The sequence below is a fragment of the Eleutherodactylus coqui genome, chromosome 2 (assembly GCF_035609145.1).
Source record: "Eleutherodactylus coqui strain aEleCoq1 chromosome 2, aEleCoq1.hap1, whole genome shotgun sequence".
NCBI lineage: Eukaryota > Metazoa > Chordata > Amphibia > Anura > Eleutherodactylidae > Eleutherodactylus > Eleutherodactylus coqui.
In genome coordinates this window covers 123,499,902-123,512,399 of record NC_089838.1, presented here as the reverse complement: position 1 = coordinate 123,512,399, position 12,498 = coordinate 123,499,902, and the positions used below count along the sequence as shown (strand labels likewise).

Genomic DNA, 12,498 nt, shown 5'->3' with positions numbered 1-12,498 from the left:
CACTTATGGAACGTGATGTAAATAAATACTTTTCAGTGTACAGCTCTAGAATTAATCCACCTCCATTCAGTGAAATCAATGGTTTCGTGTCAGTGGCCGTGCTTCTCATAACAGGGACCAAATCATGCCCATCTGTTTAAGCCCTACTGAAAATACACATTATTTATCAGATCGAACAAAGGGACATTTAAGAAACAAAGTGGGACAGATGAACACTGGTTTGAGGCTGCTTTCACACAGGCGCCAAAATTGTGCAATTTTTTTTTTTTTTTGTTTCTTGTGATGCGACAGTGTTACGAATCTCATGTATGTGAAGCCCATGCTTTCCAATGGGTTCCTTCACATTAGCAATCTCTTGTAGGCTGCTACACTGCGAGGGAAAAAAAAAATTTGCAGCATGCTGAATATTGCCGCAATTTGCGATGTTTTGCAGCCCATGCTTCCCTATGGAGCCTTCCTTTGTGTTGCATCAGATGAAAACACGGTTTTCGTGCAGTGCAATGCAACTTTTACAGTAGAAAATCCTACTGTGAAAGTCCTAAACTGAGCCCTATCAGGCACTGTCTGCTCCGCCGCACTTCTCCTCCGAATCTCCGACACACAGTCTTCAACCAGCGCTTCCTGGTCAGGGGGTTCATAAATCCCGCCTCCAGGAAGCACTAGCTCTGATTGGCTCATTGAGCACTGTAGTGATTAGGTTTAGAAGTGTATTACAGCAAAAATCATGGGCCATTCACACAATGGATGGAAGGGGACCCAGTAACTTTTATTAAAGAGTATTCTAGATATGGTCTGTGACATGTCATTGTGCAGGGAGAGGGAGGAGGTGTGCTGTGATTATCACCTATTGTGAATGGTGGATCCAATCCTGTGTTATGTATATAGAGGTGTTACAGCCTGCTTAAGATGACTACTGAAACGTGTTTTTTTTTTTACAGATCAGGAAGTGTAAGACTAGGTTTGATGTACTTTTACACAGGGCCAGCAGCCGCCTAAGTAATTGTTAAAAAGAGTGATTATGGGTGACTGTCCTCTTGTGTAAACAAGGGACTCCACAGGGCTACTAAATGAGAATTGCTTACTTGTCAGTGTCACATGGTTTTCCACTCCCCTAAAAACCAAGCGACTGCCTGTTTACTGTAAGTGAGGTGGGCAGCTGCAAGAGAACCCCCTCACCTCCATTCAGTGAGGCACTATTGCTCCTGTATGAAAGCACAGGAGCGACAGTCATCCCATTTAAAAAATACCCTAAGTGATCAGTGTGTAAAATACAGGATTTCAGGATTTTATAAATTTAGATCATGACAATAAAAATTTTTTAAAAAAAGTGTTAGAGAGGGTTTTTAAGGTAGTTAAGAAAAATCTCTGTCATTGGGCCTCCATGCATTAAAATAACAAATCAGCAGTTACTCACCTCTCCCCACTCCCTGATTAGTCCTCTGGCTCCAGTCCCAGGTGTCTGTTGACAGGCTGCTGTGACATCCCGTAAACATACTGTAGCAGTCAATGACAGTACTCAGCCATGATCGCTGAGGGCTGTCAGTGGCTGCTGCAGCTTGTTTATATGTGGGCTCCACCTGCCAAGTGACATCACATGGAGACCGGAGCCGGAGGATGAGCGGAGAGAGGTAACTGCTGATTTGTTATTTTAATACATGGGGGACCTGTTGACAGGGGTTAACTCAGACAACCAAATTAACATAAAAACTGGATTTATACAATAGGTCATTTTCTGATGACCCATTACTTTTAAACACAGGACTTTAAATATTTCTTAAAGCTAAAGACACAACTGCATAAGTTCTACTTAGTGACTTCCAAGGTGCTCAAGACAGAGATTGCAAAATTCTCCGCACCCTTACATCCACTTAGGATATATTCACACAGGGTAGAAATGTTCTGGATTTTCTGCAGCGGAATTACATTTGGAAAATGTGCAGCACTTACGGTGCAAGCACTGTGGATGGGATTTTAGAAATCCCCTGCAGACACTGCAGACAAAAACTGCAGCGTAAGGCATCCTTCACACTGCAGAGCTGGATTCCGCATGCAGAATGTGGCTCTGCCAGCAGCAGCATCCGTGCATACCTGTACTGTCGCTGGAAAATCTGTACTGCAGATAGACCTGGCGGCTTGCTTTGAAAGCGTCATTTGTAACCTCAGCCTGGGAGCCCCTTTTGGATATAGGGGCCCTGGGCAGTCTGAAAGAAAGCAGACATGCTTTTTAACCATTTCCAATACAATTTTGGATTCAGGGTTCCCTAAAAGGCCCTCTCTTTTTGCTGTTATACAACAGTGCCATCTGCTGGCTAAAGCCAGTATGTGTGCGCCAGAGACGCTCCGACAGCGGAGTGGCTGGCAATAGATGGTAAGAATACCCTGTTGTATGTCTTCTGACAGTGGAGCTGTACAAGCTTCAATCAGAATGTAGGAAGACGTCAGATAGTGGATTGGAAAGGGTTTTAATCCTGTACAATTTGTTTTGAAGGAAGTCTGTAATCCATGTTTCCCTCCGTCCATGAATGCCGCTCCTCCTTTGGCAGTAACCCACCTATTTTTAATTGATTGACATCTCCAGCACAACATTGTGTATTCATGACTCTGCTCTTGTACCTTACTACTGGGAAAGTGATTTCACCTGCTGTCATGGAGGGGCAAATAGCTGAAGTCACTGCCCACGTGCTTTATCTGAAAGTGCATAATCCTTTCGGTGTCATGAACGCACAGCATCTCCAGTTCCCTTGAGCTGGAAATGGCAACCAACTAACAATGGGCAAGGTTATTGCAAAAGGAGGGGAAGGAAGCTGGACCAGTGCTAAGGATGGAATTATGCATAGGATGGTTTAACCCCTTCCTGCTCCAGGGCGTAAGTTTAAGTAGATCGCGGCAGGGAACGAGTTCACAGAGGGAGCGCGCTCCCTCTGTGTCTTCGGCCGGCTCTCGCGATGTTATCGCGAGAGCCCGGCCTGTCGCCATGGCAACAGGACGCCAGACACTGGCATCCTGTATTGCCAATGCCTATTATCGCTGTATAAGTGATAAGACATGGCAGGGCAGTAGCCCTGCCATGCCTTATCACAGCAATGGGCAGTACTGGGGTCAAAGTTACCCAGAGGGACACAAATGTTGTAAAAAAAAAAAAAAAAAAGATTTAAAAAAGTAAAAAAAAAACCTTTTTTATGCTTTTTTTTTCAGATAAGCATAAAAAAGGTTAAAAAAAATTAAAACCCCCCCACATATTTGCTATTGTCGCATCCGTAACGACGCGTACAATAAGCTGCACATGCTTTTGACTGTGCACGGAAAAATGCATAAAAAAACCGCAATAAAAGTGATCAAAAAGCCGTATGTACCCCAAAATGGTACCAATAAAAACTACATCTCGTCTCGCAAAAAATAAGCCCTCATAGAGCTCCGTACATCAAAAAATAAAAAAGTTACAGGACTTTGAATGTAGCGATTTAGGAAAAATTTCACTGCTGGATCGCGGGCTTCTCGTTCAGATGAGCGAGCACACTTGGATACAGCAGTTACTCGAGCGAGCATCACTCTTTTCGAGTAACTGCATAGTGGTCCGAGCTTTCTCGGGAGGGGGCTGTGGGGGTGAGCGGCGGGGGGTAGCTATGGGGAGAGAGAGATCTCTCTCACACCCCCACACCCCCCGCTCAGTATTTTTGGAACATAGAATCATAGACAGTCTGGTAGAGCTGGAAGGGGGACCTGTAGGGTCATTGGGTCCAACCCCCTGCTCAGTGCAGGATTCACTAAATCATCCCAGACAGATATTTGTCCAGCCTTTGTTTGAACACTTCTATTGAAGGAGAACTCACCACCTCCCGTGGTAACCTGTTCCACTCATTGATCACTCTCGTCGTTAGAAATTTTTTTTCTAATATCTAATCTGCATCTCCTCCCTTTCAGTTTCATCCTATTGCTTCTGGTCTTTCCTTGTACAAATGAGAATAGGGCTGATCCCTCTGCACTGTGACAGCCCTTCAGATATTTGTAGACTGCTATTAAGTCTCCTCTCAGACTTCTTTTATTGCAAGCTAAACATTCCCAGATCCTTTATCGGTTCCTCATAGGACATGATTTGCAGACCGCTCCCCATCCTGGTAATTCTTCTCTGAACTTGCTCCAGTTTGTCTATGTCTTTTTTAAAGTGGGGTGCCCAGAACTGGACACAGTATTCCAGATGAGGTCGGACTAAGGAAGTGTAGAGGGGGATAATGACCTCACTTGATCTAGACTCTATGCTTCTCTTAATACATCCCAGAATTGTGTTTTCCTTTCTTGCTGAGGCATCACACTGTTTAACGCCGCTTTCACAGGACCGACAAATTTGTGCGTGATTTGTGCATTGCAAGACGCACAAATATCGCACTAATATGAACCCCATTCAATCTTTGCGTGTTCCTCGGAACAGGTACATCGTACATTCATGAGTACGATTTCAGGAAGTGTTTCACTGCCTAATATTGCCCTCGGACGTGTGTAGGTTGCCTTAGGCCCCTTTCACATGGCTGAGAAAATCACTCAAAATTTGTACACTTTCCCCTATTTGTATAAACAAAAAATATAAAAATGACCAAATCTCACATATTTGGTATCCTCAAGTCCTTAATGACCGGTACAATAAATTGAACATACTATTTATACTGCACGTCCAAAAACTTAAAACAACCCTCCTAAAACATGGAGGCAAAATACTTATTTTATTCATTTTGCCTTTTAAATAACGCAATAACAGTGATCAAAAAAAGCTGTATTCATCCCAAAAAGGTACCAAAACAACTACAGCTTGTCATGCAAAAGACAAGCCCTCACAGAGCTGCGTCCATGGAAAAATAAAAAACTTATGAGACTTTGAATGTAATGATTTAAAAACTAATAATATATTTTTTTTAAAACGGTTCTTTTTGTGCAAAAGTGGAAAAACCTAAAAACATACATATTTATTTTGGTATCATTATAATTGTACCAACCCACAGAAAACTTTTATCATAACATTAATGCAGCATGATTAAGGCCTCCGGCACACAGGCGGATTTGCATTGCGAAATCCGGAGCGGAATTCCACCTCTAGATTCTGCAGCAAATCCAGCCCTTAGCATGCTATGAGAAAATGCGATTTCCTGCCCATGAGCAGAAATCGATCTGCTATTACCTGCTTGCGGGGGTGGATTCTGCGGCATGCTGCGATTTTGTGCGGGCTACGCACGGCCGGCTTCCATTTAAGTCAATGAAAGCTGTCCGTCCCGCGGCCATTCTGCAATCATCATTGTGTCCTCTCAACTGTGCATGTGCTGGCCGACTCTCCGGCCGTTGCATTTGCAGCAGAGGAGGCCACGTTATCGCCATAGCGATGGCACGGCGTCCTCTGTACTGCGCATGTGCCGCCGGCGCTCCGGCCTGTACATTTGCTGAAGAGCAGAAGACTGGCAGAGCGGTAAACTGGTGTTACCGGCTGGGCACCAGGTTGAACTCCACTGGGAGAATCCCGCATGTGGGGTCCGACCCAGCCGTGTGCAGGCGGCCTAACGCTGTAGAAAACAATGGCAATGTTTTCTCTCCCTGCTCTCCAAAAAAATTAGACTAAGTTTTACAATATAATATTTGTATCCAAAAATTTTACTTATAAAACATACAGTTTGCCACACAAAAAGCAAGCCCTCATACGGCCATGTCAACAGGAAAAATAAAAATAGTTATGGCTTTTGAAAAGTGGAGTTGAAAATTCATAAAAAATCAGGGTCCTTTCTGCCAAATTGGCCATGTGCTTAACCCCTTACCACTCCAGTATGTACATTTACGTCCTTGAGCGTCGGGGCGACCTCTCTTCATGCAGTGCGGGCATAAGCTGTTTATTACAGCTGACACCTGCGGGCAATAGCGGCAATCGGCCGTACGGCCACTGTCAATTCTGAGGTGAGATTGGGGGAGCCGTGCAGGTGTCATGGCTGCCGAGGGCCTTCTGAAAGCATTACATCATACTGCAGGAGCGATCAAAGCATCACATGTTGTAGTCCCCCAGGGGGACTTTAAAGGAAAGTTTAAAAAAATCAATAAAGTTTTATTTATTGCCAAAAAAAAAAAAAAGAAGAAAAAAAGGACAAAGTTTAAATCGCCCCCCTTTTGCCATGTCTATAATAAAAAATCTAAATCATAAAAGAAAAATACATATTTGGTATCGCCGTGTCCGTACAAGTTTGATCTATCAAAGCAGCACATTATTTACCCCGTCCGGTGAACGTTGTCCGGAAAAAAAAATAAAGAACGCCAAAAATGCACTTTTTCAGTTACCCTGTCTCCCAGAACAAAACGCAATAAAAAGCGATCAGAAAGTTGTATAGAATAAAGTTATCATGTCGTTTGATTGCAGTTTGTGTGCTGTTGAAACAAGATGCACTGAAAGATGGCGGAATGTTTTTTTTTTTTCATTTTACTCCACTTAAAATTTTTTAAAAGTTTTTCAGTACATTATATGGTACATTAAATAGCACCATTGAAAAATACAACTCATACCTCAAAAAACAAGCCCTCATACAGCGACATCAATGGATAGATAAAGGAGTTACGATTTTTTTTTTTTAAAGGGGGGAGGAAAAACAAAAATGGGAAAAAAAAGGGGGCTGCGTCGTTAAGGGGATAAGCTTGCCCATGAGCTAGGAGCATGTCTGTGTGTTTACTTTGTTTATACATTAGTAATATATAAGTAAGTGCATTTTGAAAACCTACTTATTTATTCTCCTGCAGAACACAATGTGATGTATAGAAATCCAAGTCTACCTTGTTAAAAATGGCCTGCCAGTCAGATTTCTTGCTCCAAGGTAATAGCACTCTATGCAACAAACATGTCACAGAAAATAATGTCTGTTTCTTCCATTATGTGACACACAGAGGGTACTCAGAAGTAATTCTTCATGGGCTGTCATGCTGCATACCTGTCTCTGACTGATCCCTCATGAACAGTGCTTGATATTATGTACAGGACGATCTTGGGTCTATATAAAAAGACCTATAGAATACATCACATAGACTAAGAATTAAAGGCTGATGAATACCCCTCTAGGTAGATGCTGATGTGTCCCCCACCACTGTCTTCATATCCCATATAACTCATTTTCCTTCATATTTTGAGCTTCTGTTCCTCACTTATACACAATTATAAGAAGCTTGAAGATTAGCACTTTGTGCCCCGTGTGGTCCAAAATGCTAAGAAATGCATTCCTAAGCTTTTGCTTATGACCTGAAGGTTGAGAGTTCAATCCCCGCGTGGTTCAGGTAGCTGGCTCAAGGTTGACTCAGCCTTTCATCCTTTTGAGGTCGGTAAAATAAGTACCCAGCTTGGTGTACTTAGTTAAATTGGCAGATTACCTAACAGGAGTAAGCGCTCAGGCAGCTTGGCCACTCTTTTTCCAGTAGATTAGGGAGGCACTAAATTCAGTGTCTGCTATGAAGGAAGGAGAGTTCACCCCCTGCTCCCAAGCATTGCTCTTTTTTGTCCTGAGTTCATTGAGCGTAAGTTAAAAAATTATCATAAATGAAATACCGACACCGGCCTCCCGGTAGTAATACCAGCCAGATTGGTCATTTACCTGCTAGGTGGCAATCCTAATCCGTGTTCTTTTTAGTTTCATGTACACCGAGTAAGCCACAGTACTCAACATGCTCGAATGATCATTTTAATATGCCGCCAAAATATAAAGCCTCAGGCATATACCATGGGTCATTCAGTTGACTTTGTTTGCTCCCACAGAGGCCATTGTTCCCATTTCCTCTATTCATAGGCTTCAAAATGGCTATTTGCTGAATTACATCACTGCAGGCTCAATATAATTGTCAAATGTGCTGTACTATATCACTGGAGCACAATTATTACTTCAAAATAAGGTGTGTGCTATCCTACTTCCCATTTTCTGGACTATTCCTGGGTCTTGACTGTGGGTCTGGCTGGACCACATGTACATTTGCATCACCTGAGTAGTGTTGCTATGCTCTGTTGTCTTAGTTTAGAGGTTGCTTTATGTATCATTGGATCTATGGGATTTCGAAGAGGTTAGTTGCTGAGGTATAGCTCAGGATCAATAAGATAGGTCTTTGTGGCAGATGAGGAACCCTGTGGAAGTTTGTTTATTCTTGCTATGGACATATATAGGGTTTTAAAGTTGGATATAGTAATGTAGATTTGATACATTGGCAAAGGATAACCATCAATCCCAGATTTCTTCAGAGTGGATGACCCTGTCGAGACGTATGGCCGTCAATTTCTCATAGAGGAGAATCCTATCGATACGTTGAATGAGTGGATCAAAAGGAAGATGACTTTTCTTTTCCCCTGCTGTGCTATATGATTGCGGTCAGCCATGGCAATATATTTTTAAGAGTTTGAAAGGAGCATTATGCATACCCATTGGTTTATTACCTAGTAACAGCTGTTGTCTTAGTTTGTACTGTATATAGATACACACATTAATTGCTTTTCAAAAACAGTATGGTTTATATTCATTTGGTTTCATGAATTTCATATTAAACCAGAGCACATTTTTACTCCTAATTGGAAGCCATTGAGGAAAAAAAATATTAATTTTATGATATCTGTACAATCCTTTTAACTTGGGTTCAGTGTTAAACAGTGCTGAGTGCGTCGATCGTTTATTTATATTAGTGGAAATAATGTAGTTTACTTTTTCCTGTGTAAATGTTAACCCTTTCCAATCCAATCTGTATCCTGGTTTTCCTAGGGAGCTTACTCTTTTTCTTCCATTATACAACAGCGCTATATGCTGGCTAAAGCCAGTACTGCATGAGGTGACACATTGGATAGGCTCGGACAGCAGAGAGGCTGGCAATATACAGTAGTAGGACCCAGATGGATGTCTTCTAACATCGGAGGGGTATAGCTTTAAATCATAATGTCTTCAGACGTCAGACAGTGGATGGGAAAGGGTTAATCTCTTATAACGTTTAGAACTTCTTATATTCTATCTTTCATAAACTTGTTGAGTTACTTTGCATTGTCTTATTAAACAAAAATTCTGTTGTCTGACCTCAATCTTCATTCTTCTAGACATGATGTGTGAAGTAATGCCAACGATAAATGAGGACACCCCTATGAGCCAAAGGGGGTCTCAAAGCAGTGGCTCAGACTCGGACTCGCACTTTGAACAACTGATGGTTAATATGCTTGATGAGCGCGACCGGCTACTAGACACATTGCGTGAAACCCAGGAGAGTCTTGGACTTGCTCAGCAACGCCTTCAAGATGTTATCTACGATAGAGATGCGCTGCAACGCCAGTTGAATTCTGCACTGCCACAGGTATGTTGTGTTCTTTCATGGCTATCCGGATTTAAGTTTTTTTTTTTGGGATTCTCCAGTTAGGTTTGTTTTGTGTGGGGCATTATCTCTCTATTGGAATGGAAAGCAGATTTGAACTCCAACTGATTAAACTAGATGTTTGCAATTACAATGTCTGTAACCTGCAATTTTAATGGATGACTTGTTAATGGAAGCAGTGCATCCTTTTCTTCTACTAAATGGTTTAAAGACAAATAATACTTTGTGCATAGGGAGTCGTGCTGCGGTCCGTCACTCACTAAGCACATAGCCCTAAGTAAGCAGTGGGAGAAAGAACTTATTGGAGAAAGCCAAGACGTAAGGGCCCTGTTACATGGAAAGATATTGTTCACATTCTTGCTGGACCGCAGAATATCAACAAGATCATTCAGTGCAAGTGCTGCCTGTTTACTGGGAATGGACGCAGCTGGGTTCCACCTCCGTTTGCTGAGTGATTGTGGATGGGATGACTGTCGGAAGCTTATGCCGCATGTAAAAGGGCCCTAAAACATGGCTGCTGGGCTAGGAAACTAAAAGTTGCAATCTCTATAAATAAGAACAGGGCATTATAATACAACGTGTAACAGTTCACTGGCAAAAAAATATAGTATGCCTATTGTTAGTGGTTGATCTGTTTTATCTATATGTAGGTGGTGAAAATGAGATGACTACTGAAAGTTGATCTCTGCACATTAGGAAATGTCAACCTGTTATAAGGCTCAGTGGTTGGAAGTAAAACTGCAAGGAGGCCCGTTTATGGCCATGTGAGCCCAGCCTTTCTATTTTGCCTTTCTAATCCAAGTGGCATACCTTGAAGTGGTTACAAATCAAAATTGGCCCTAAGATAATAGAATGTGGTCTCTTGTTTTTCTCCCTTCCATGCCCTTTCCCCATCCCCTTGTTTGCTAAAAATACAATTCCTCTATGGAGGAAAGTCCTGCACATGTTCTCGTTACCCAGTTGGAAAGATGATGGGGCCAACCAGGACCCTTTTCTTCAAGGCCCCCATTGCAGTTGCATGGTCTGCCTCTGTGGTACTCTATATACAACCTGGTTCCATCTTCTTGAAGCATTTCACATATTTGTGAACTTCTCTTCCTAATCCTACACCGTCCAGGCTCTCCCCCTCTTAGCGTTCTGGTTGTTCTTAGTTTTATTTTGTTCATATAAAAGAAAAAAAAAATCAGTTTGTGTTCACTAGGCAGTAACCGCAATTTTTTCTCAATATTAAGATATTTTACATGATAATTGCCCCATGTAAAAGGCCCTATTGGCTCTCCCAACACATCTGCTTAGTAAATCCTTGTTTTTTTATGAGATGACAACTCTGGAACATCTTTTCTGTAAACTCAGCCTTGTGCAGTTCCTCTGTTATTAAAAATGTATAAATAAATTGTCATCTAGGTGTTACCAGTTGGGGAGGAGCCACTGCACATTCATACTGTCCAATCAGTGCTGAGCTGTGCTGAGAACCACACCCCTTAGACAAGAGAAATGGGAACACCCAGTTGTGAATCTGTTCATACATTTCTAGGAGGAATAACAGAGGAACCGCAGTCAGTTATAAGAAATGATGATCTAGAATTATGATTTCATGGTGAGTGCAATTATTTACTAAAACAGACTTGTCCTCTTTAACCCCTTGGCACTCCATAATGTATATGTGCATCCTGAGTACTTGAATGGAGCAGTCTTTGACAGCCGACACCTGCAACAGCTCAATCGCTGCTGTAAACCCTGTAAATGCGGTAAATTCTGACAATGGTATTTAAATGCTCAGATCGTCATCCGGGGTCCCAAATGGCCCCCTTGCCATGAGATCACGAGTTACCAGCTGGGCATCATGGCAGTCAGGGACCTTCTGAAGGCCTATCTTAATAGGATGCTTGTGGAAATACCAAATACTCTAGTACTGAAGTATAAGCTATTAAACAATTGCAAGTTCATGTTCCCTATGGGGACTTAAAACAAACAAACAAAGAAAAGGAAATAAAAAATAAATAAAGGATACCAAAAGTTAAAAACAAAACTTTTACCTATATTTATAATAAAAATAAAAAAAAAATTAAAAAAAACCTTGAGGCTGAGTTCACACAGGGCTGATTTGCCGCGGAAATGCCATCCAGAATTTTGCCGTGGCAAATCTGCCTGCGGCCGCTATTCCCGGGATTAGCCAGCCATGTGGATGATATTTCTTAGAAATCTCATCCACATGGGATTGCAAATCCGTCGCGGCGATCGAGCATTGCGGCGCAGATTCACTGGCCACAGCATGTCCATTCTTTTTTTTTTCCCCGTTGCAGCCGTGCTCTCCTCTATGGGAGCACCAGCTGCAACAGAAAAGTGTGTGGCCAAGCCGCTCCAAACCCCGCGGCATTTTGAAGCAGTGCTTTCCAGGCAAAAATCTCGTGGTTTTCCGCTGCAGCCAAACCGCGAGATTTCCGCCGGAAATACGCCGTGTGGGAACCCAGCCTGAAAGTATATTTGGTCCATAAAAGTCCAATCTATCAAAATAACGCATTATTTATCCCACACGGTGAATATCGTCAGAAACAAAAATACACAATAGCAGAATTGATATTGTTTTAGTAATCCTATCTACAAGCAGAAATGTAATAAAAAAATGATCAAAAATTCATATGTACTGCAAAATGGTACCAATGGAAATCACAGGTTGTCCCACAAAATACGAGTGTTCACACAACCCCATCGACAGAAAGATAAAAAGTTATGGCGGTCAGAAGATGGCAAGAAAAAATTATTTTTTAAAACTAGTGCAGCAAAAAAAAAAGCGTTATTGTTGTGATTGTACTGACCCACTGAATAAAGTTATCAGGTCATTTTTGCTACAATGAACAAAGAATTCATAGACCAGTAAATCTACAGTTTTGTAAAGTATTGGATGCAAACTGAGGGGTTATCGGTAAACGATATGCTTCTAACAAAATGAGGTTTTTTTTTTTTAAGGTGGAAGTTTCAAATCTGAACATTGTCACTGTTGCTTTGACCCCTTTTGGATTTTGCTAAACTGTTCATTATTTCAGAGAGAATGTGTATAAATGAACAAAGAACAGTTCAGGAACTGAAGAATACTTGTAGGTCATTGGTAGAGATGAGCGAGCACGCTCGGATAAGTCAGGTACTCGAGCGAGCCTCGCT

General features: G+C 41.9%; 1 protein-coding gene across 1 annotated transcript in view; it reads left to right on the top strand.

The window, feature by feature from the left end:
• Positions 1-12,498, top strand: part of PPFIA2 (PTPRF interacting protein alpha 2) — a 344,020-nt gene that overhangs the window by 15,411 nt on the left and 316,111 nt on the right. Inside the window, exon 2 of the mRNA XM_066591485.1 lies at positions 9,071-9,321. Within this exon, the coding sequence (XP_066447582.1) occupies positions 9,073-9,321 (249 nt within the window). The 5' untranslated portion in view covers positions 9,071-9,072. The remainder of the gene's footprint in view (positions 1-9,070; positions 9,322-12,498) is intronic.